At 42.1% G+C, this 26,421-nt stretch overlaps 1 protein-coding gene across 1 annotated transcript; it reads right to left on the reverse strand.

Annotated features, from left to right (window-relative positions):
• Positions 1 to 5,054: 5,054 nt before the first annotated feature.
• LOC112221782 (potassium voltage-gated channel subfamily G member 1) lies at positions 5,055 to 26,421 on the reverse strand. Its single transcript, XM_024384103.2, has 4 exons — positions 26,280 to 26,421; positions 25,518 to 25,588; positions 9,480 to 10,373; positions 5,055 to 8,149 (listed from the first exon to the last, which is right to left on the reverse strand). Exons 3-4 carry the CDS (start codon positions 10,290 to 10,292, stop codon positions 7,382 to 7,384), a joined length of 1,581 nt encoding a protein of 526 aa, XP_024239871.1. The 5' UTR covers positions 10,293 to 10,373; positions 25,518 to 25,588; positions 26,280 to 26,421; the 3' UTR covers positions 5,055 to 7,381.

A 26,421-nucleotide genomic window follows, 5' to 3' on the forward strand; every position in this document is an offset into this window, starting at 1 on the left:
ACGAGAGTGTGGTGCTAGGAGTGTGGTGCCAGGAAAATAACCTCTCACTCCATGTCAACAAAACAAAGGAGATGATCATGGACTTCAGGAAACAGCAGAGGGAGCACCCCCTATCCACATCGACGGGACAGCAGTCAAGTTCCTCGGCGTACACATCACTGACAAACTGAAATGGTCCACCCACACAGACAGTGTGGAGAAGAAAGCGCAACAGCGCCTCTTCAACCTCAGGAGGCTGAAGAAATTTGGCTTGGCACCTAAAACCCTCCCAAACTTTTACAGATACACAATTGAGAGCATCCTGTTGGGCTGTATCTCCCCCTGGTACGGCAACTGCACCGCTTTCAACTGCAGGGCTCTCCAGAGGGTGGTGCGGTCTGCCCAACGCATCACTGGGGGCAAACTACCTACAGCACCCGATGTCACAGGAAGGACAAAAAGATAATCAAGGACAACCACCCAAGCCACTGCCTGTTCACGCCGCTATCATCCAGAAGGCGAGGTCAGTACAGGTGCATCAACACTGGCACTGAAAGACTGAAAAACAGCTTCTATCTCAAGGCCATCAGACTGTTAAATAGCCATCACTAGGACATTAGAGGCTGCTGCCTGTTTACATAGACTTGAAATCACTGGCCACTTAAATAAATGGAACACTAGTCACTTTGATAAATGTTTACATATTTTGCATTACTCATCTCATATGTACACTTCTGGTCAAAAGTTTTAGAACACCTACTCATTCAAGGGTTTTTCTTTATTTTTATTATTTTCTACATTGTAGAATAATGTAGAATAATAATGTAACGTGTACGCTAATAATCTGGAATCAAGTACAGGGTGTGAATTTACTAAATAAACTAACCATGGAACAAAACAAGAAACACGAGTAGTGTGCAGACATATAACACAGGAACAGAATCAATAACACCTAGGGAAAGAACCAAAGGGAGTGACAGATATAGGGGAGGTAATCAGGAAGGTGATGGAGTCCAGGTGAGTCTCATGAGGCGCAGGTGCGCATAACAATGGTGGCAGGTCTGCGTAATAATGAGTAAACTGGCGACACGGAGCGCCAGAGACGGGGAGCGGGAGTAGACGTGACAGTACCGCATCCCTGATACACGGCTCAAGCCGCAGGATGCCAACCAGAGGGACGTCCAAAGGACCAGGAGCGGGCCGGTCGCTTCTGCTGAGGCGTGGGAACCTGTAGAGCCGGCTGAGGCGCGGGAACCTGTAGAGCCGGCTGAGGCGCGGGAACCTGTAGAGCCGGCTGAGGCGCGGGAACCTGTAGAGCCGGCTGAGGCGCGGGAACCTGTAGAGCCGGCTGAGGCGCGGGAGCCTGATGAGCCGGCTGAGGCGCGGGAGCCGGCTGAGGCGCGGGAGCCTGACGAGGTAGCGGAGACATCCCTGGTAGCTTCGGCAATGGAAAACTGACAAGCCAACCGGGGCTTGTGAACATGTCGAGCCAGCTGAGGCATGGAAGCCTGATGAGCCAGCTGAGGCATCCCCAGTTGCTTCAGCAGCCACCCTTGGACCCGACATAACCAGTAAAAAATAAATAAAACATCCCTGTTGCTTCCCTTTGGCGATGCGTTATTCTTTCACGTGTACGCTAATAATTGGGAAGCAGGTACAGGGAGGGAATTTAATAAATAAATGATCCATGGACCAAAACAAGAAACACAAGTAGCATACAGACATATAACACAGGAACAGAATCAATAATGCCTTGGGAAAGAACCAAAGGGAGTGACAGATATAGGGGAGGTGATCAGGAAGGTAATGGAGACCAGCTGAGTCTCATGAGGAGCAGGTGCGTGTAACGATGGTGGCAGGTGTGCGTAATAATGAGTAAACTGTCGACAATGAGCTCCAGAGAGAGGAAGCGGGAGAAGATGTGACAATAGTGAAGACATCAAAACTATGAAATAACACATATGGAGTCATGTAGTAACCAAAAAAGTGTTAAACAAATCAAAATATATTTTATATTTGAGATTCTTCAAATAGCCACCTTTTGCCTTGATGACAGCTTTGCACACTCTTGGCATTCTCTCAACCAGCTTCATTTGGTAGTCATCTGGAATGCATTTCAATTAACAGGTGTGCCTTGTTAAAAGTTAATTTGTGGAATTTCTTTCCTTCTTATTGTGTTTAAGCCAATCAGTTGTGTTGTGACAAGGTAAGTGGGTATACAGAAGATAGCACTATTTGGTAAAAGACTAAGTCCATATTATGGCAAGAACAGCTCAAATAAGTAAAGAGAAACAACAGTCCATCATTACTTTAAGACATGAAGGTCAGTCAATACTGAACAATTCAAGAACTTTCAGTTTCTTCAAGTGCAGTCACAAAACCCATCAAGCACTATGATGAAACTGGCCCTCATGAGGACCACCACTGGAAAGGAAGACCCAGAGTTACCTCTGCTGCATAGGATAAGCCCATTAGAGTTACCAGCCTCAGAAATTGCAGCCCAAATAAATGCTTCACAGAGTTCAAGTAACAGACACATATCAACATCAACTGTTCAGAGGAGACTGTGTGGATCAGGCCTTCATGGTCGAATTGCTGCAAAGAAACCACTACTAAAGGACACCAATAATAAGAAGAGACTTGCTTGGGCCAAGAAACATAAGCAATGGACATGGAGGAAATGTGTAATTTGGTCTGGAGTCCAAATTGGAGATTTTTGGTTCCAATGGCTGTGTCTTTGTGAGATGTGGGTGAACGGATGATCTACGCATGTGCGCATGTGTATTTCACACCGCAAAGCTTGGAGGAGGAGGTGTTATGGTGTTGGGGTGCTTTGCTGGTGACACTGTCTGTGATTTATTTAGAATTCAAGGCACACTTAACCAGCACGGCTCCCACAGCATTCTTCAACCAAATTGAGATGGTTTGGGATGAGTCAGACAGCAAAGTGAAGGAAAAGCAGCCAACAAGTGCTCAGCATATGTGGGAACTCCTTCAAGACTGTTGGAAAGCATTCCAGGTGAAGCTGGTTGAGAGAATACGAAGAGTATGCAAAGCTGTCATCAAGGCATAGGGTGGCTACTTGAAGAATCTCAAATATAAAATATATTTTCATTTGTTTAACACTTTTTTGGTTACTACTTGATTCCATATGTGTTATTTCATAGTTTGATGTCTTCGCTATTATTGTACAATGCAGGAAACAGTAAAAAAGAAAGAAAAACCCTTGAATGAGTACGTGTTCTAAAACTTTTGACCGGTAGTTTATATTCCATTCTACTCTTAGGCTATGCCGCTCTGACATTGCTTGACCATATATTTATATATTCTCAATTCCATTCCTTTACTTAGATTTGTGTGTATTGGGTATATGTTGTAAAAATGTTAGATATTACTTGTTAGATATTACTGCACTGTTGGAGCTAGAAACACAAGCATTTCACTACACCCACAATGACATCTGCTAAACAAGTGTATGTGACCCATACAATATGATTTGATTGAGAAAGGTAGCTAAATTTAGCAATGAATAAATTGGCTACATTTCTTTAAATTAACAATTCTGTGAACTGTCTTGTCCATGTTTTAAATGGACACAATACCTGTTAGCATAGGTGTCAGCTAGAGATGACGTGCAGGAGCTTGCAGGGATTTGTAGTCTTGCATGATGTTTACTTTGATGCTAATTAGCATTTTCAAATCTGAGAGTAAATAGAGCCTAATATATTGATAAAAGTCACCTTGTCAGAGAGAGATTTGCATGGTTATCAAAATGGGTAAGCCTACAAAAAACACAGCCCTTATTTTAAGTGTTTCTAAAATTCTCAATGGGAAAAATGAATGGTGGAAAAATTATTGGAACCATTTCCCTGTTTGACCGCTAGGTTTTATGGGTATTATTACACCTCCACAATGGTGCTCTATAGGCAGTTTTCCATTGACCCAGGTTTATTCCATAATGGAAACGCAGATAGGCCAATAGCAAACATTTTCTAAAGATCAACAACATTTTTATATGTTTGACAGGTGGATTTGTCTTTTGTCGAACTTTCTTTATTGCGACAGATTATGATGGAAACAATGTTTTAAAAAAAATGCTGAATCATTTTGAAGGGACTTGATGGCACCCACATAACTATAAAACTCCACTCCACCCACATGTACTTCTAAATGCCTACTGCTTGCAAAATCCTTTTTTTTCAGCTATAAAATGTATGTTTCTTTGCAGGACAAGGGTTGTCCAGACTTTCCAGAATACCCGAATTGCTTTGCCTTGCTTTTCTAGTTTCACCATCCAATTATTTCAGATCTACATGAGTGCAAGTTCCACCCTGGCATGGACTGTGGCGATAGGTTGGCACAGAATAATTATTAGACTGGCAAATATTAGTCAATTATTGCATTCTATACGTGCAGGCTTTTGCGGGCTACATGACACATAGGCCTACAGGCTGTGGCCAATTTATTAACGTGCAATTTGCCAAATAGGGCTAATGGAAACACTTCAACCACCACATTTGTATTCGACACTGACCATAGGTGTTTCTTAGGTGTGATGTCATGCTGCTTTTATCAACACAAGATAGTTAGCCTAAATGGAAACTCACCCTAGCAGGCAATTGTCACATCTATTTTCTATGCGAGCACTTTCTAAATGTCGACAAGAAAATCACTGGACACCTTAACAGAAACATAGCCAATTGCAGATGTGGCATTCGCCTTTGTTACTGCCGATGAAGTGGAGGCTATCGAAATTCGACATCTCATACCCGAAGCTGAACACGATCAACATGGTCCAAGGAATTAATATGCTGATATTAGATACCAGCCCAAGCTCTCTCACATTCACAGGAATTGTTCTGTGAGTGCATAGGCTACTAGAATGAGAACATATCGGTGTTTTTGCATCATGTGAGATATGATGTGTTGTTTGCAATTTCGTCATGGCCTTGCACCTTCCTCATTATTTGTGCTTGTGCAACATGGAGTTGTAACAGATGTGATTAAACCTAGTCCACAAAGATTCTTACTGTATGGTAATTGATTGAATGGTAGCATCGCTACAGCCGGGAGTGTAATTTCTTTAATTCTCAACCTTTAATGTTGCTTTTGTCAGCATGTAAAGAACAGAATTTGATTCAAGCGCATGAAGGACAAAACACTCACTGTACAGAAAAGGAATCATTTACATGTACATCAGTTCACATACTGGGTAAACACTATGAACAGGATTAGACTATGCATGTACATCAGTTCACATACTGGGTAAACAATATGAACAGGATTAGACTATACATGTACATCAGTTCACATAAATTACTTGGCAAACAATATGCTAAACAACATGCCAAGCAGTCAAATGCAGTTGGTATTGACCTCGCGACTGGTGTCTGGGATACTTGCTCATTAAGGGCTGGTTTCTTGGCCACAGATTAAGCCTCTAAAATTGCCAGTGTAGAAATCCCCTAAAATAAGCCATGTGTAGCTTACAATATGTATTCAATTTTATTCACACGCAATAGACAATCAACACATTTGCATTTGTTTGGTGACAACAATATTACAGGCTGAACAAATAAATTGCAGGATATAACATGGGACACAACGTTACAGTAGCATCTGGTTGGATATTTCATTTATCTATGTTAGAAACGTGGATCACATGTAGTCCTATGTAATTAGATTGTTAGGATGTAAAGATAAAGATGTATTTATGCTCTAAATAGTCATCCACCCAAAAACAGTAAACATGCATTGATAATAACCAATGAAGAGGCTCATCTCACACAATGCTTTGGTTTCGAATTCAAGTTTCAAAATTCAAAATTCAAAATTCAAGTTTTTTGCTGAGGAGCAACTGAAGAAATCTTCAGTTGACTGCAGTCCAAGTGCATGACCTTTGATCATATGATTGCTGTAAAGGTCATGCGGCCGATGTAGTCAGACAATTTTTATGCCCATATTGCAACACACTTTGAAAGTTGGTGACCATCGTTGGTCACTATCTTGACAAAAGTGAACGCACCCATCTTCCTATAGATCCTCCCACATGCCTCTTCTGCCAAACCGGGTACCAAAAGAACCCAAAAGATCCTAATTGATTGTAGTTATAGACGTGCCGCATTCAACAAATCAGCAAGTCAGAAATTTCAGCGTTTCCTAGTTATGACTAGCATGTGGCGTAACACCTGAAACATCAGAAACGTGAACCTGAACTGATCATTTGAGTAACTGTTTGGGTTTGTTTATGGGTTCTTTTGGTACCGGGTTGGCAGAGGAGGCAGGTGGGAGGATCTATAGGAGGACGGGTTCATTGTAATACCTGGAATGGAATAATGGAACGGTATCAAACACATCAAATATATAGAAACCACATTACAATGTGGGAGACTGTCCTCCTATAGCTCCTTACACCAGCCTCCACTTCTGTTTGGAGTTATTTCGGGTACCTGATTAGGGTTTTTTGTTATTCTCCTGGGTACTTTTGGGTTCTTTTGGCTATTATTGGGTTATTTTGGGTACTTTTAGGTACTTGTTGGTACTATTGGGTTGTTTGGGGTGATTAGTAGGACCCAATAGACATATAATTGTTTGGGAAATAGCAACAAAGTCAGTGAAATTACAAATAAGTCCAAGAAATCATGAGGCAGATCAGCTTCAGTTCAGTTGTCAATATTTAGCAACCGACAGCATTATTTAGAAATACATTTTCAAGATACGGAGCACAACAACAACTACGGACATATACATGTTTCTTCAATGTTTCATACATAAAATTGCATATGCAACCCCTAACAGTGCTGAGCACCAATACACCTCCAATACACCTAACTCTTAAGAAATATGGTTATGGACTGGACTCTTCACAATTGAGACACAAAAATGAAGAAGAAATCAATCACATATTACATATAGCTTATACTGTAGGTTATTTTGGATTTATGCATTTATAGAATATAATGTACTGTTATACAGCAAAATGTCAATGATCTAATAGGATTCATTACAATCTTCTTTCTGTTATTGTGCAGATCTTCTGGTTTATGGGAATATTTCTGGCCTCTATTACCGCATAATGGCAGACAGAGATGACATCGTCCAGAGAAGAATAATAAACTAAAACATTTTTAGCAGAGCATTGCCAGGTCCTCTTAACCCTTATTTGTTTCTCTCTCAGATTTTCTCTCCGTTGTCTCTGTGCTTTGTGTCCTTGATTTCTTTCTCTCATCATCCACAGTCACTGTTCATAGGTCGCTGTTCACAGATGAAGTTGACAAGTCCTAACCCCTCTTTTGTTTTATTCTCTCTGTGCTTCGAGTCCTTTAATTCTCCCTCCTCCACCTACTTCTTCTCCTACTGCTTCTCCTACTGCTCCTCCTGCTCCTCCTCCTCCTCCTACTCTTCAGTCATCCCGGTCCCTGGTCTTAGTGGAGCCACAGCTGTCACTCTCCAGCGACATGTTACTTCCCAGCCCACCCATCCTCCTGCGTAACAGGAAGTGTGTCCGTCTTTGCAGTAGCCTCTGCTGCTCCTGCTTCAGTTCCACGTAGGACCGGGAGAACGTATGAAAGATGGAGGTGACTGGGAATGCCATGAGAAGAATCCCGCTCAGAATACTGCTTAGTGCCACCACCTGACCCGGGATGCTCCTCGGAACCATGTCCCCGTAGCCCACCGTTGTCATGGTAATGACAGCCCACCAGTAGGTGGCGGGGATACTGCTGAACTCGTGGGTGGCGGCCATCTCGTTCTCGATGAGGTAGAGCAGCGGGGAGAAGAGGGCAATGGCCACACAGAGGAAGAGGAGGAGCAACCCAAACTCCCGTGTGCAGCGCCGCGCTGTCAGCCCCAGAGTCTGCAGGCCCAAGGAGTGGCGGGCCAGTCGCATCACATATAGGATCCTCAGGGCGCGGAGGATACGGAGCACAAGGCCCACCTTATCCAGGTAACTACTTCCCGAGCCCAGCTTCTTCTCCCCCTGGTAGCTGTCCATGACCAGGGTGATGTAGTAGGGCAGGATTGCCACCACATCTATGAGGTTCAGAGGGCGCCTCAGGAAGGCTAGTTTGTCTCGGTCCTGGATGAAGCGCAGGGTGAATTCTAGGGAGAACCAGCCCACACACACCGTCTCCACAATGAAGATGTTGTAGCACATCTGGGAGCACTTGCCCTATGAGACACGAGATACTGGTTATCACCTGTATATAAACATCTAGCATATACAGCAGTGTTGTATCCACCAAGCCACAAGGTGTATAGGCTTTTGTTCTGAACTCGTTCTTGACTTTTGGTTGTTGCATGAGTAGTTTGACACTAGAGGGAGCTATGGTGCTGCCTAAAATCCAAGGTACGTCATTGAGGTATGCCAAATTCTATTCCTCAAATGTCAAATTGTAGACTGCAGGGCATTGAACACAGACTCCATTCATTACAGCCCAAATATTTTATGTTCACAGCTTGTTACCAATATTTTTTATGTTCTCTGTTCTCTGGTCAGACAGTTCTTGCACAGAGTGAGGTGCTGTGAAAGTATGTGTTGCTTTATTCAGCTACATAAAATATTTAAAATATCTATGTACTGAAACAAAAACATAAACAAATTCCTGAATTTAGTTAACACAAAATAATGCTCTCCAAGGCTGAAGGTTATGTACTATTTGAGAGATTGTTTCTTAGAAATTGTTTTTCGATTGTTGATATTAAATTATTAACCAATTCAAAGCACATACGGTATGATATAAAGTGGCCTTTGAGTTGAAAACATGCAATATTATCATGAAACACTCCCACAGAGTAGGAAACAACTTATACCAGTGTATCATTTCTACACAGAGTGTACAATAAGCTTGTTCTCAGACAGAACAGCGTTTAGATAGCAAAATACTCTTCTTCAATTGATTCTAACCATCTAACAATAGAATCTATCAGGGATGCAATTTTGGAATGCTGTGCTCAGGTATCAGCCTTTTGGAGCACCATCTAAAGTCCATCACCTCTGGGGTAATGAATTACCTTCTGGGTTACAAAATATGTTCCATGATGGTTACCACCAGATAACGGAGGCTAAAAATGAATGAATTGCTTTTGCTCCTGGAAGTACTCTCCTAGAACTCACAGTGAAACCAGAGAAGTGCAGTGGTGTGTGTGTGTGTGTGTCACTCCAATTCTCTTTTTATCTGGCTACCGAGGCCCAAAAAAGAGGAATTACTGCAGTGATTCAAGTCAGCCATGTTCATGAGCATGTATATTCAATTTGAACAAGACTTTTCCAAATGTTTCAGATGTTTTTTCTTTGCAAATTATAGCCCATGCACATAATCCATTATTACTTTAACTTGACAAATGCTCTTTGTGCTTTACATTACAGCTCTGATATTCAAAATGTTTTTTTTTTACAATTTCAAAGTGCAAGTTTTGTTATCAAGTGTCTGGGAAGTGTACAGAGTGTATGACCTTTTGCCCTGTACTGAGGCCTCCTGGTCCTCAAAATTTCCACCTACTTGCTCCTCCTCCTCTCTCATAGCCGGCATGGTACTGATGGACAGGTTGACAGCTGTGATGGTGACAAACAGCACCGACAGACAGGCAAAGATCTTTCCTGGCAGGCCCGAGTGGGGCCGCTCCACCATGTCCCTCAGCTTGTTCATACAATGTCCCATCCGGGTCTCCGTAGCCAGGGCGGTGGAACCCCTACGGTGCCCGCTGTCCGTGTCCATCATCAGCTCCTCCTCCTCGTCCTCCAGGGCAGCCCGCTCCAACTCGTCACACTCATCCACCCGCTGGATGAGGCGGCGACGGCAGCACCACTCCAGGTTCTCTTCAGGGACCCCCCAGTAGTGCAGCTCCTCCCTGAAGGAGAGGGCACACATCTCCCTGAGGGACCGCAGCTTCCCAGCCCGCAGGAAAGTCAGGATGGTGCGGAAGGCAGAGGGCGAGCGGTCGAAGAAGAACTCGTTTTGAGCGATGTCGTAATCATCGCAGACGCACATGATCTCGTCGAAGCTGCTGCAGAGGCGCAGCTGGCCCAGTCGGGACAGGGGGAAGTCCTCCAAGGTGGTCCAGGGTAGTTGATAACGCAGCCCACCCACGTTGATGATGACGTGGAGTTTATGGGTAGCGAAGAGTGAGGTAGCATTGGTGAGGAGGCGGTCTGAGTCCTCGGGAAGTAATTGGGCTCGTTTGTAGTAGGCCCCCTTGAGGGCCTCCTGCTCTGACAGGGGCGGGGGTTGAGGGAGGAGGAGGAGGGAGGCATCAGAGGCACAGCTCAGAGCGCTGTAGTCGTAGTCCGAGCCATCACCTGCCAGCAGCGTCATCTTTACCTATACAGGAACAACCCCTCTACCTCCATCGCTGGTCACATCCCTGTGGTCGACCTTTCTCTGGCACATGCTTACCTTTAGAAGGAGAGGAAAGGACAAACACAAAATTCTATGTTATTATCATTATTTCATAATCTCATATGCAAAGGGTACAGGTACTGGGTAGGACTACATGTACTACAAAGGAACGTTCGTAGATTGTTCTTTGTTGGATTGTGGGTTCCAGGACCACGTTGAACTCTTTCCTGATTAAGATCTTTGTGTTCTTTGAGTGTTAAAGCCACCAACTGATCATATTAGACATTAAGTATTGAAAAATACTTTTGCTTGAAATTATATTTTAAAATGTAGGATGTAGTATACATGAAACTCCAAGTTCTCCTCCACCCCAGCAAAAATATTGTGTCATTTTTTCTGAGGTAAAAGCACTCGAGTTGAAGTCAGACTCTGTCTGAATAACAAACTGGTGACTCCAGAGTTCACTGTTTTGGTGAGTGACTTTTTCCTAACGCTACATCTTTTCATTTAACTGAATTACCGACATAGCTTTGGTAGTGTAGCTTGGTAGTTAGCTACAAAATACCGTCTCTGCTTTGACTTTTCTGGCTGGTAGCAAATAAAAATTAGCTAGGAAGATAGCTAGCTGGGAAGATAGCTAGCTGCTTGTCCTATGTCCACACAACTCGGTGGACATTTCTCTTTAGTAAATGTATTAACTGTGCTAACTTGTTTTTAGTAGCATTGCTATTCTTGGCATATTTGTTTAATGACTACCCATTATTATTTTTGATGTCAGTCAGTCATCCACAATATCTTGATTAAGATCGAAGATAATGTTGGTTAATGTAATAATGGTAGCTAGCTAGCTAGTATTCTATGTACTTTTCATATGGGGGAATGTACTTGCTAACAGAGAGGAAGAGGCAAAGCATCTTTGTTGCTAGTTAGAATTTTTAATTGACTTTATGTATCCTGCAATTTAACTTAGAAGTTCATTCAAGTGGTCTGTTCATGTCACAGATGTAGTAGGCCTAAATCCTTTGACTTTTAAATAGGATAACATGTTTTTCCATTTCAAGGATTACTATGTAATCAGGACAGTCGTGAAGAGGGCACGACAAAGCCTATTCACCCTCAGTAAACAAAAAATATTTGGCCTGGGTCCTGAGATCCTCAAAAGGTTCTACAGCTGCAACATCGAGAGCATGGTTGCATCACTGCCTGGTATGGCAATTGCTCGGCCTCTGACCGCAAGGCACTACGGAGGGTAGTGCGTATGGCCCAGTACATCCCTGGGGCTAAGCTGCCTACCATCCAGGACCTCTACACCAGGTGGTGTCAGTGGAAGGCCCTAAAAACTGTCAAAGACCCCAGCCACCCCAGTCATAGACTGTTCTCTCTACTACCACATGGCAAGCGGTACCAGACTGCCAAGTCTAGGACAAAAAGACTTCTCAACAGTTTTTACCCCCAAGCCATAAGACTCCTGAAAAGGTAATCAAATGGCTACCCTGACTATTTGCATTGTGTGCCCCCCCTACCCCTCTTTTACGCTGCTGCTACTCTCTGTTTATCATATCTGCGTTGTGTCCCGCCACCCGCCACCCACCACCCACCAACCCCTCTTTTACCCTACTGATACTCTGTTCATCATATATGCATAGTCACTTTAACCATATCTACATGTACATACTTCCTCAATCAGCCTGACTAACCGGTGTCTGTATGTAGCCTCGCTACTTTTATAGCCTCGCTACTATATATAGCCTGTCTTTTTACTGTTGTTTTATTTCTTTACTTACCTATTGATCACCTAATACCTTTTTTGCACTACTGGTTAGAGCCTGTAAGTTAGCATTTCACTGTAAGGTGAAACACACCTGTTGTATTCTGCGCACGTGACAAATAAACTTTGGTTTGATTTGATGTGACCATAATGTACAGTTAACACATAACAGATGTGGAATCATATGAAAAACTAAAAACATTAATAAATCATTGATTCCCTGTCTTTTCTCATTATGTGTCACTAATAGGCAAAAGCCTCAATAAAATAAACCCTGTTACATGTATTGGTTGATTTTAGATGCTTGAAACGGTTGCTGATTGTGATTGATTTACCCTGTAATGCACTTAAAAGCTCTGTCTAATGGATTGGCAACATATGATTTCACTGTGATGTTGATGCTCGATGGACAACACCTGAAATTATCTGGGGTCTGGTTGTCTAATGGATATAATTGTAGTGGATGCCACACATGCTGTTGATTCTTTACAGCCGTAGGGCAACCATGTATCATGTAGAGGAGTCATGTAACTATGATAAACACTGGGGTGAGATGATAAATGTACTTGGAACGAAAACACTGGCGAGAACTTGGCAAGACTAATTCATAGCCGAAGGTGATATAGTTACATTTACACTACATGGGAATCAAGATCTTATAGTAAACTTCTATTTCAGGACTACTGCATAATGACACTGCATACACAGTACACACACTCACACACACACACACAGATACAAACACATAGGCAGGTAGACCTAGACTCAGCAATGTGATATCATCATAAAGAGCAGGGTGACTTCCTGCTTACAAAAATGGATTTGTAATCTGCCAAGACTTCCAATATTGGCTCTTCCCAATATAAACATTCCTGCCACATTGGTTCAACAACATTGGACAAATGTAGTTGTTCTTGATGTCCCCCTACTTGTACATCATATGGCAGACCCCTAATAACTTTTAGGCAGCTAAGCAGAGGCAACCCCAACCCCAGTACCCAGTTCTGTCACAACAAACGGATCATTATCGTCTAATGATGCAACACTAAACCCACACTGTTGGTCCCTGTTACATAAAGATACCATGCACACATATTTGAACACGTTTACTCATCTAGATGAATTGATATAAACATAGCCAACCATTTTCTGTCAGAAAACATCTGCTATCCATTGTGTAACAGTTGCAGTGTAGTTTTTCCAGTGCTGCTTTGATTTTTTCAGACTATATGGTAGCTATAGCACTTAGGGATGGATTGATTGCATGTGATACTTAACACTTTTTACAATACGATCACCTCTTAGTTATACAGCCTCACTTTCTGCAACTACAAAGAATAGCCTTTTGAAACACTCCAATTTCCATCTTGCTGTGTGTGAAATGACTACCAATCCCACAATACAACACACGTTTTAGCTGTGAATAAAAAACCCATATGACAAAACGCAAAAAAATGTATGTATCAGAGTGCGTCACGGTCAGTGGGTAGTTATTAGGTGTTTGCACTGTCAGTGCCTCGGGCCAATGATTACTTCTCTGTTTCCCACCTGTCACATTAGAGTGAACCACCCCAAGCGAAGCCAAAGATGATGTAGTACATTGACATTCACCTATTCCTCTCATTTAGCCTGCTTGGTTTCCCATGGGAGCAATCTGTGTTTGGTTTGCCACTGGTTGTTTCTAAAGAACAGAGGGCCCCATCTTAAATAGAAGGGGAAAAGTATCTTAACTTCTTTGGTGTAGGGGGCAGTATTTTCACATCCGGATGAAAAGCGTGCCCAGAGTAAACTGCCTGCTACTCAGGCCCAGAGGCTAGGATATGCATATTATTAGTAGATGTGGATAGAAAACACTCTGAAGTTTCTAAAACTGTTTGAATGATGTCTGTGAGTATAACAGAACTAATATGGCAGGCGAAAACCTGTGAAAAGTCCAACCAGGAAGTGGGAAATCTGAGGTTTGTAGTTTTTCAAGAGATGCCTTTCCAATATACTGTGTCTATGGGGTCAGATTGCACTTCCTAAGGCTTCCACTAGATGTCAACAGTCTTTAGAACATTGTTTCAGGCTTCTACTATGAAAGAGGAGCGAATAAGAGCTGTTTGAACCAGTGGTCAGGCTGAAAGCCTTTAGTTTAGTCACACGCGCGGCCGTGAGCACGAGCTCCATTCCCTTTCATTTCTAATGACAAAGGAATTGTCCAGTTGGAATATTATTGAAGATTTTTGATAAAAACATCCTTAATATTGATTCTATACATCGTTTGACATGTTTCTACAAACTGTAATGGAACTTTTTTTACTTAGTCTCCGCGCCTTGTGCACTTGGATTACTGGACTAAATGCGCAAACAAAAAGGAGGTATTTGGACATAAAGATGAACTTTATCGAACAAAACAAAAATGTGTTGTCTAACATGGAGACCTGGGAGTGCCATCAGATGAAGATCATCAAAGGTAAGTGATTCATTTTAACGCAATTTCTGACTTTTGTGACACCTCTCCTTTGTTGGAAAATGGTTTTCCTTGGCTAGGCGCTGACCTAACATAATCGCATGGTGTGCTTTTGCCATAATGCCTATTTGAAATCTGACACAGCAGTTGCATTAAGGAGAAGTTTATCTTAAATCGTATGTTAAACACTTGTATCTTAGATCAATGTTTATGATGAGTATTTCTGTAATTTTATGTGGCTCTCTGCACTTTCACCGGATGTTTGTTTGAGACAATGCATTTCTGAAAATAACGCGCCAATGTAAACTGAGATTTTTGGATATAAATATGAACTTTATCGAACAAAACATACATGTATTGTGTAACATGAAGTCCTATGAGTGCCATCTGATGAAGATCGTCAAAGGTTAGTGTTTAATTTAATTGCTATTTCTGACTTTTGTGAGCCCTCACCTTGGCTGGAAAATGGCTGTATGGTTTTCTGTGACTAGGCGCTGACCTAACATAATCGCATGGTGTCCTTTCGTAGTAAAGCCTTTTTGAAATCGGACACTGTGTTTGGATTTACAAGACGTTTTTCTTTAAAATGGTGTATATTACTTGTATGTTTGAGGATGTTTAATAATGGGAATTCTGTTGTTTTGAATTTGGCGCCCTGCAATTTCACTGGCTGTTGTCGAGGTGGGACGCTAGCATCCCACTTGTACCAGAGAGGTTAATAATACTACTAATAATGCACTTAATATGTATAGTGCTTTTCATTACAGTGTTGTCTTAAAGCTCTACATAGGCAAAAATATAAATAATTGTAATAAAATACAATATGCAGTACATGTGGCACTGTGAGAGACATGGGCATAGATGTGGCTGAAGGATGCCCAGTTCAGCACCATGAACAGAGCCAGCCACCTCAGCACAGGAGACAGGTGTGCTCACTTCAGCACCATGGGCAGCGGCCCTGGCTGCAGCATAGTGGACAGCAGCACTGTGGAAAGCTGCACTGCCATCGGCCCCAGGCCAGCGGAAGACAGCGCCACAGCTCTGCTCATCCAACACACCTGTGCAGGATTACTAATCAGCACACCTGCAAGGCAGTCCCTAATCAACTGACTGGCACAAGAGTGCAGGCTGGACCTCACTCAAGTGAAGCAGTTAGGAAACTTTGTGGAGTAAAACTACAGAGACACTAAAAAGCTTAGCAAGTAAAATCTGTCAAACTAAAAGCTAAAGTAAAAGCGTCAAAAACTTGAATTCTTTTGTTGTGTGTTTACTCATTGCCGCTTGTGTAGTTGGGCACACCCCACTCTTCCTGACAATAAACATTCTACGTTTTGAATCAAGGCAGGAAGTGGCAATAATATGTCCTAAAAGGACTTTCCAGATGAGGACTATATGAATGACAGTATGTAGAAATGTGTTTTAAGGATGTTTTAAAAGTTCTGATTGATGGAGCATCTCTCAGATGGCTCGGTCCCCCATAGTACGAAGACGTGTCTTAGGGAATTGAAGCAATAGGGAGTTGCTGAGAGTCCGAGGTGGCTCATTGATAGAAATGAGGTCAGTAGGTAGGCCTCAATCCATTCAAGGCTTTAAAACACTACAAGGATTATTTTAAAGTCAATTGTATAGTTGACCGGAAGCCAGTGGAGTTCAGCAAGGATGGGATTGTTGATTAATCCCTCTGGATAAGAGGGTCTGATAGATGACTCAAATGGAAATTTAAAGTGTATATCTGGATATGTTCGAGATGGGGTGAGGAGAAACATTTCGGTCACAATGAACAGCAGCTTGAATCTGCTCAACCACTTGAACAAACTATACAGGCCACTTTTGTGATGGCCAATGACACTGCAGTTATTCTCAACAGCATTCTGTATCTTGATGGAGTACTCAAAACATATCACCAGTAGTGTGATAAATAGGCCATTTTAGTTTCAACAAACAGTGTCCTATCTGCTTACAAAATCCTAAATATCCAGTAAAATGAAATGGCCATTAAATTGGCTCATTTATTGATGCTCCAAGGATATTATACTGATAGATACCAATCTGGAAGAAACATTATTGTGAGACATTATTAAAATCCTTTCCACTTCTTTGCCCAAAGACAGTAAAAAGAACATTCCACTCTAAATTGCAGAACAATTATGTCTTCTTCATGCTCCAAAGATAAAATTATCAAATAAATTATCTTAAATTCCTCTCCTCTTCTTCACCCAAAGACATGGATGGCAAAGACCGGATAGATAAAACCCTTCAATCGCTCTGGCACTGTTTGTTTTCTCTCTGGGGCCAGTAGTAACAGGTGGTCCTTTGGTCTGTTTCCAGTCACAGGAGCACCCATGAAGTAGTTGTGTTTTGAACTCTACTGTGCCTTTAAACACCTCCTTGAGGGAGAGCTGTATCTCCCAGAAATCTCTGAGGAAGAGATGAAACAACACGGAGCCAGAGAATGTTTCTGTCTCCACCAGATCGCCTAAGGTCTAGCCCTCTGTCGATGGGCCTCTCCGTGCCGGTGCTATGCCGTGCTGTCTATCGCAGCTTTGCCAAAGGGCATGTTCTCTCCAGATTGCTTGTGAGTCACTGGCCTGGGCTGTGATTCTTTCTATCTGCAGAGCTCATGCGTCTCCAACTGTGCTTCGAGAAACTGACACTAACTGTCTTTGAAAAGCACTACCAGATTACACAGGACACTTCAAGGGTCTGAGAAACGCTATTACTGAAATGTTAGAGTTGTCTGTGGCTTCGAAATGTAACAGAAATACAGCAGATCCTACAGTTCCTACAGCGCCATGAGAATCTGACTCAAACTGCTTTGGAAATGTAGTGATAAACTCACTTCAAGTGTCTGAGAAAGGCTATAACTGAGATCCTGGAGTCGTGTTGTTCACGGCTTGGTAATGGACCAAATATAAAGTTGATCAGGGGTGATCCTTATTTGGTGATATTTTCTCAATTCTGGCACACTTTAAATAAACATTGAAGTTTGTGTTAGCTTTCAGAGGCCATTGGTTTGGTCATGAGTAAAATATGTTTTGTTTTCAGATAAGTCTGTGTAAAAACAAGTACATTATAGTTGACTAATTATACAATGCTTAAATTCATCTTATCGAGTCCGTTTTGATCTATACACTTATATGTTAAGTTTAAATCCAATGTCCACATTTTCCTAATCTCTTATAAGTCAAATATTTACAATTCAATACTGAATCAAGGTCTATGAAATTCAAAACTCAGGTTGAATTTGAATATGCAAATCATATACAGTGACAGTCAAAAGTTTGGACACACCTACTCATTCCAGGGTTTTTCTTTATTTTTACTATTTTCTACATAGCAGAATAATAGTGAAGACATCAAAACTATGAAATAGCACATATGGAATCATGTAGTAACCAAAAAAGTGTTAAACAAATCATTTTAGATTCTTCAAAGTAGCCAACCTTTGCCTTGAGGATAGCTAACACACTCTTTGCATTCTCTCAACCAGCCTCATGAAGTAGTCACCTTAAATGCATTACAATTAACAGGTGTGCCTTGTTAAAAGTTCATTTGTGGAATTTCTTTCCTTCATATTGCTTTTGAGACAATCACTTGTGTTGTGTCAAGGTAGGTTTGGTATACAGAAGATAGCCCTATTTGGCAAAAGACCAAGTCCATATTATGGCAAGAACAGCTCAAATAAGCAAAGAGAAATGACAGTCCTTAATTACTTTAAGACATGAAGGTCAGTCAATCTGTAACATTTAAAGAATTTTGAACGTTTCTTCAAGTGCAGTCGCAAAAACCATCACGCGCAATGATGAAACTGGCTCCCATGAGGACCGCTACAGGAAAGGAAGACCCAGAGTTACCTCTGCTGCAGAGGATAAGTTCATTAGAGTTACCAGCCTCAGAAATTGCAGCCCAAATAAATGCTTCACAGAGTTAAAGTAACAGACACATCTCAACATCAACTGTTCAGAGGAGACTGTGTGAATCAGGCCTTCATGGTCGAATCGCTGCAAAGAAACCACTACTGAAGGACACCAATAATAATAAGAGACTTGCTTGGGCCAAGAAACTTGAGCAACGGATATTAGACCGGTGGAAATCTGTCCTTTGGTCTAATGAGTCCAAATTCGAGATTTTGGGTTCTGAGATGCAGAGTATGTGAACGGATGATCTCTGCACGTGTGGTTCCCACTGTGAAGCATGGAGAAGGAGGTGTGATGGTGTGGGGTGCTTGGCTGATGACACTGTCAGTGATTTATTTAGAATTCAAGGCACACTTAACCAGCATGGCTACCACAGCATTCCGCAGCAATACGCCATCCCATCTGGTTTGCATTTGGTGGGAATATCTTTTGTTTTTCAACAGGACAATAACCCAACACACCTCCAGGCTATGTAAGGGCAATTTGACCAAAAAGGAGAGTGATGGAGTTCTGAATCAGATGACCTGGCCTCCATAATCACCCGACCTCAACCCAATTGAGATGGTTTGGGATGAGTTGGACTGCAGAGTGAAGGAAAAACAGCCAACAAGTGCTCAGCATATGTGGGAACTCCTTCAAGACTTTTGGAAAAACATTCCAGGTGAAGATGGTTGAGAGAATGCCGAGAGTGTGCAAAGCTGTCATCAAGGTAAAGGTTGGCTCTAAGAATCTAAATCTTTTGATTTGTTTAACACTTTGTTTAATGTTGGTTACTACATGATTCCGTATGTGTTATTTCATAGTTTTGATGTCTTCACTATTATTATACAATGTAGAAAATGTAAAAAATTAAGAAAACCTTTGAATGATTAGGTGTGTTCAAACTTTTGAGTGGTGCTGTATATTTCTTTAGTAATATTCGTTACTTTTTATTCGTTTTGTATTCTCTGTCATTATTGAATAATCTTGTCTATGTGGTGTGAGTAGAGTGGTAACTATTTTTCACCCTCTACTACAGACGTGTCTTACTTTGCCAAAATTGATCAAAACAAGTCTGCCTGGAGGACTGGGTCCCTGTTTTTCTAATGGCTTGTGTGCTCTCCTCTCCTGGAAGGACTATCCTTCCCATCAACCCGTAACAGTGTCTACATACTGTAGACCGAAAACCATTTGTTTTTGACCCCGATCTCAAATGTGTGGTGGCAAGTAGGCTATTCAAGATGACAACAGTATACAGCCTGGCCTGGAGTCTTACAGTCTCCTCTAATGACCATTCAGACCACATAATGACCATCTGAACAACATTGTTTTCCTTTAGAAACCCATCTAACTTAATGAACTCGAAGTGGGTAGTGTTGAAATGGACTTCTGACCACAGAAATACTGAGCCAATACTCTGTCTCTGTCTCTCTTGCTCGCTCTCTCCCTCTCTGTTTTCAAATCTTTTTTTTTTTATGCAGGCAAGATTCAATGCCTGGAGCAAACCTTACATTGTAAGACCTATGCCAACAGAAACTCCGGCAGGAATTGCGGAATAGAAAAAAATACCCTTTTCTGATGTAAGTGGGTGGATTTAATAAATACGGACTACATTGGAACAGGAAATATCTCAAGGGATGTAATTGCCTTGCTAGCCACCGTGGTCCACAATATCCAAATGTGATTTACTTTAATCCACACCATACTTTAATACTTTTACTTTATATCTTTCATACAACCAACAGTTGGTTTCATACAGTATATCGTATATTTTACATACTGTACTACCATCTTTATCTTTCCTGTCGCTCTTACTTTAAAAGAAAATCCTGGGGCCTCTCGGGTGGCTGCAGCGCAGCGCTAGCTGTGCCACCAGAGACTCTGGGTTTGCGCCCAGGCTCTGTCGCAGCCAGCCGCGACCGGGAGGTCCGTGGGGCGACGCACAATTGGCCTAGCGTCGTCCGGGTTAGGGAGGGTTTGGCTGGTAGGGATATCCTTATCTCATCGCGCACCAGCGACTCCTGTGGCGGGCCGGGTGCAGTGCGCGCTAACCAAGGTAGCCAGGTGCACGGTGTTTCCTCCGACACATTGGTGCGGCTGGCTTCCGGGTTGGAGGCTCGCTGTGTTAAGAAGCAGTGCGGCTTAGTTGGGTTGTGTTGTGTTTCGGAGGACTTATGGCTTTCGACCTTCATCTCTCCCGAGCCCGTACGGGAGTTGTAGTGATGAGACAAGATAGTAATTACTAACAACAATTGGATACCACGAAATTGGGGAGAAAAGGGGGTAAAAAATATATTTTTAAAGGAAAATCCTTTATGCCATCTTTCTAATTTATGTGTGTAGTGGGGAACCTTTCGACGCAAAGCCTATGGAGATGTCCTTTCTTGCAGTTGCAGTTGTCTTTCCTTCGGTAGATTCTTTCCACTCTCAGCAAATGTCAGGCCGCTAATGGGAATTATCGAACTTTTACCATTTTCTCCATTAATCTTAGTGTTCCGTCCTTGACCTTCTTCGTGCCCTCTGGACTACGCAGACAGAAACTGAGAAGACACTGCCAATTCCTCCTTTTCTGCCTGGCTGCTCCATATTATGCCTCATCACTCCTCCTCATCCCCTTAAGCCACCACACCGTGACTGACAATATTTCGGGTAGCACCCAAATGCTCACCCTCAACCCTACACCCTCCACCCTCCACCTTAACATAACCTCCATATTCTTCTTTCTGAAGTGTCTTGACTTACTACGGCACTGGTTTGGAATAGAGAGTAGTTTTCCCTGTCATATTTAAGTGATCATTAGGCGACAGAACTGGGAACATAATTGGCTAATGGACAACACTTGGGGAATTCTGCTCATAATCTACTGTATCTTTCTGCCCAAGGAACTTAGATTTTCTTGTAAATTGTAGAGAGTACCTCTCAATCTTCATAATTTAGATTAATTATGCCCGTAAAAGGACATTTGTAAAGCAAAATGTAGTTTCTATCTAGCTATATGAGGTAAGTATTCCTATCTTGTTCTCATGGGTTTGGTTCTTATGCATATGGTTTCTTTCTTGCCCATCCACATTTTCTGTGATCTCTTTGTTTGATATCACACTCTCTGAGTTGGAAAGTAAACTCACAGATGGAACAGAACACAACTTTAGATTGCGTAATGATTACGCAAGATCTCAGCTGTGAGACTGTGTGCATTACATAACCACACATTAGTATCCTGTTATAGTACTGTCCATACCTGTCTCGGACGGTGCAGGGTATGCATGTTTAATTAAGGTTCAATTGACCCTAATCCTGCTCTTCACTGCTAAAAGAGTCCCAGTAGGGATGTGCACAGACAGACAGTCTGATGTTTGATGTTCATGAAGAGAGCTGCCTGTCCTGTCTGTCCTGTCACTGCATGGACAGAGTGTTTGAAGGGATTGCTCTGAGTGGCTACGAGACCAAACCAGACCCCACTACAGGCCTCATTGGGATGGTCTGGCAGGGAGGACATTGAACGACAGATAAAAGAGAGATGGGGGGGATGAGAGATGGATAGTTTTGGACTAAAAATTAGAGAAAAAAACAACATACAGTCTTTCTGGAAGCCCTTATTAGATTTGTGTCAGCCTGAACAGAGAGGAGAAACTACTTTAGTTGATGGGATGGATTAACAGATCTGGGCTCTAGGAAATTACAACAAGGGACAAAGTTGTTTTGTGTGGAGTTGAGTGAAGGCTAGTATTTTCTGCAGTGGTAGCAAATAGAATGGTAGTGAGTCAAAGGGAAAAGTTGTTTTGTGTGGTGTTGAGTGAAGACTGGTACTTTAACCAGTGGTACTGGTAGCCAATATGATCGTTTTGATAGAATGGTTAGTGACTCAAAAGGATGGACAGTAGGTTCCTCTGTCAATTATAATCTGCTGTCAGCAAGGATTTGTACTGTAACATGTTATTGTAGAAAAGGAGATGTCTAATGCTGTTTAATGTTTAATGTCTAAATGTCTAATGCTGTTTAATGTTTAATGTCTAAATGTCTAATGCTGTTTAATGTTTAATGTCTAAATGTCTAATGCTGTTTAAATGCACATCATTTTTTTAATGTAAGCTTCTGTCTGCTAACTGTTCAGCCAGTGTTGGTTTGCCCAAAATATCTAAATCCAAAATATCTAAATCATTCTAGATGGGAGATTTGTACTGTACATCAATTGCTGTTGAATATTTAATGCTGGAACTAGCCAACGTTTTAAGGCACTCAACTCAAGTTGTGAAAATGGGAGAAGAGTGAAGTGTTTTGCTCTCCAATCACACACCACCTATCCCAGCCTAATTTGTGTCAACAGTTAGCCCTGACCAGAGAGCAGAAAGGGCTCTGTAGACTATTTTCCTCAGGTGCATTGAGAATGTAAGTCAATTAATGCCGTTAAAATGGCGACTCTGCGGTCTGATCTAATGACATGTAAGGACATGTCGCTCAGGTCCTCCACTTCTAAAGACATCTGGGAATAAGCAGATTATATTTACTCTGGCACTAGCCCAGTCGGAGTGGAATGGGGGAGCATGACTGCCATAGATGTAAATACAAGAAAGTCACTAGTTCATCTCATTCAAATCGGAATGACCTTGCAGAGTGGGTGAAATAGATCTATAGATTACACAACATACATCATAAAGGGGTCTGAAGAAAGAACTTGCATTCTGTGCACGATTGCATTTGAGGAAAACCAAGGTCAGATTATTGGTAGTATAACAATTGATTAATGACCCTCTTACATATGTGATCCAACAACAGTAGCGCTAGTAAATCAACGCAGCTCTTATTGCTTCCCTTCTTAGGTCTGGTATTGCTCATAATTTGCCATTAATCAATTTCCAGTAGTGGCTTTCAGAGATGTAATCAAGGTTTTGAGCATTGCTTCCTTCGTGTTGCCGGTTGCAACTAAATATAGAACATCTGTGTAGGGGTTTACAGTGTAGAGCAGAAATATGTTAGGTACTGTATGTAGAGTGTGGAAATGCCTAAAGCAGCCAAAAGTCTCTTAGCTCCTTATGCATAGACTCGACATTCATGTAGTCAGACTGATATAGCTATCAATGTCTGTCTAACTTGTGTCTCCAAGCCCTGAATACATTAATGTAGCGGGTCTCTACACTTACAACCAAATATGGGGAACTGTGGGCAAGGAGTATGATAAAACATTGTTATGAGTTTTTGACTCCAGAAACATATATTATATTGAGTGACCTATCTGTCAATCAATAGTATTCACTCTCTAATGTTTAATACGTCTGTCAGACTGTGAAATTACTAGGTACCAATAATGCTGGAACCATTGTGTCTTGTGAAGCTCGGCGTTACTCTGGACGCTGACCTCTCTTTTGACGAACATATCAAGACTGTTTCAAGGACAGCTATTTTCCATCTATGTAACATTGCAAAAATCTGAAACTTTCTGTCCAAAAATGATGCAGAAAAATGAATCCATGCTTTTGTTACTTCTAGGTTAGACTACTGCAATGCTCTACTTTCCGGCTACCTGAATAAAGCACTAAATAAACTTCAGTTAGTGCTAAATACAGCTGCTAGAATCCTGACTAGAACCAAAACATTTGATCATATTACTCCAGTGCTAGCCTCCCTACACTGGCTTCCTGTCAAGGCAAGGGCTGATTTCAAGGTTTTACTGCTAACCTAAAGCATTACATGGGCTTGCTCCTACCTATCTCTCTGATTTGGTCCTGCCGTACATACCTACACGTACGCTACGGTCACAAGACGCAGGCCTCCTAATTGTCCCTAGAATTTCTAAGCAAACAGCTGGAGGCAGGGCTTTCTCCTATAGAGCTCCATTTTTATGGAATGTTCTGCCTACCCATGTGAGAGACGCAAACTCGGTCTCAACCTTTAAGTCTTTACTGAAGACTCATCTCTTCAGTGGGTCATATGATTGAGTGTAGTCTGGCCCAGGAGTGTGAAGGTGAACGGAAAGGCTCTGGAGCAACGAACTGCCCTTGCTGTCTCTGCCTGGCCGGTTCCCCTCTTTCCACCGGGGATTCTCTGCCTCTAACCCTATTACAGGGGCTGAGTCACTGGCTTACTGGTGCTCTTTCATGCCATCCCGAGGAGGGGTGCGTCACTTGAGTGGGTTGAGTCACTGGTGTGATCTTCCTGTCTGGGTTGGCGCCCCCCCTTGGGTTGTGCCGTGGCGGAGATCTTTGTGGGCTATACTCGGCCTTGTCTCAGGATGGTAAGTTGGTGGTTGAAGATATCCCTATAGTGGTGTGGGGGCTGTGTTTTTGCAAAGTGGGTGGGGTTATATCATTCCTGTTTGGCCCTGTCCGGGGGTATCATCGGATGGGGCCACAGTGTCTCCTGACCCCTCCTGTCTCAGCCTCCAGTATTTATGCTGGAGTAGTTTATGTTATATCTGGAGTACTTCTCCTGTCCTATCTGGTGTCCTGTGTGAATTTAAGTAGGCTCTCTCTAATTCTCTCTTTCTCTCTTTCTTTCTCTCTCTCTCTCGGAGGACCTGAGCCGTAGGACCTTGCCTCAGTGGCCAGACCTGGCATGATGACTCCTTGCTGTCCCCAGTCCACCTGGCCGTGCTGCTGCTCCAGTTTCAAATGTTCTGCCTGCGGCTATGGAATCCTGACCTGTTCACCGGACGTGCTACCTGTCCCAGACCTATTATTTGACCATGCTGGTCAGTTATGAACATTTGAACATCTTGGCCATGTCCTGTTATAATCTCCACCCGGCACAGCCAGAAGAGGACTGGCCACCCCTCATAGCTTGGTTCCTCTCTAGGTTTCTTCCTAGGTTTTGGCCTTTCTAGGGAGTTTTTCCTAGCCAACGTGCTTCAACACCTGCATTGCTTACTGTTTGGGGTTTTAGGCTGGGTTTCTGTACAGCACTTTGAGATATCAGCTGATGTACGAAGGGCTATATAAATAATTCTGATTTTATTTTGATTTGAAGCTTCAAGTCTTTTTGGCCATTTTGAATAGAACATGTACTATATTTTCTGTATGTTGCTCGGATGCTACAGCTACGGAAGTTCAACAAAATCTGGCAAATACATTTAAAAAAAAAAAGTGACTTACCATGTACCATATGTAGTATATCGGCCACTCTATTCCCATGTAGTGATCTACGGTATGCTAATCATAGTCATCTGTCAGAGACATGGAGATGGAGCGATAACATTATAATAAATGAACAGATGGGACCCATTGGATACAATCAGAGTGGACAGTAGCTAAAATGTTCATGGCCCTGGAAGAATAGTATATCATTCATATTAAATTCAAAAACCTGAGGGGAAATGTAAACTTGCATTATATACGTAGCTACTGTACATGTGAAAATATCAATGTGTGCAAGAGTATCATTATAAAAACGTCATAATTCTGTCATCTGAATTACATCACATTCAGATGACAGAATTATAACGTTTTTACAATGATACTCTTGCACACATTTATATTTTCACATGGTTGACTCATTTTTTCCAACTAACTGTTGCTGAATATAAAAACATGCTCGTTAGATAAACATGATCATAATCATGGCAACTGTGGGGGTGATTAGTACATTAGCAATTCTAATATTAAACCACTCAATGGTTTATCATGTGTTATACTGAAAATTACAACAAATTACAGCCTCTATAATGTTGATAGGGTGGTCAGCATCAACAGATGCACACTTACTGAAGTCTTGGTGAATACTGATAGCACTTAGTTTATACCGCCATGCATTTTACTGTTACATGAGCTGTCAAAAGGGATTGATATACGGTACATTATGTGTATTAACATCCTCTGAGATGAGGTAAATAAGAACAAATATGATGAAATACTCACTGTGGTCGCGTATCAGTTCTTCCCACAGCTGTGAGTTTTAGTTCGTACAAAGTGATCAGAAATACAAGAAAACCTGAAGTCCTAACTGTTGCTGTCGCTTCTGCATCGCACACCAACTCTGCTCTCTCTGCGCACAGGAACA

The sequence above is a fragment of the Oncorhynchus tshawytscha genome, linkage group LG22 (genome assembly GCF_018296145.1).
Source record: "Oncorhynchus tshawytscha isolate Ot180627B linkage group LG22, Otsh_v2.0, whole genome shotgun sequence".
NCBI lineage: Eukaryota > Metazoa > Chordata > Actinopteri > Salmoniformes > Salmonidae > Oncorhynchus > Oncorhynchus tshawytscha.

Coding starts and splice junctions, on each gene's coding strand:
- LOC112221782 (XM_024384103.2), bottom strand. CDS start 10,292: ATGACGCTGCTGGCAGGTGATGGCTCGGACTACGACTACAGCGCTCTG. Junction 8,150..9,479: donor TGAGAGAGGAGGAGGAGCAA/GTAGGTGGAAAT, acceptor CGTGTCTCATAG/GGCAAGTGCTCCCAGATGTG.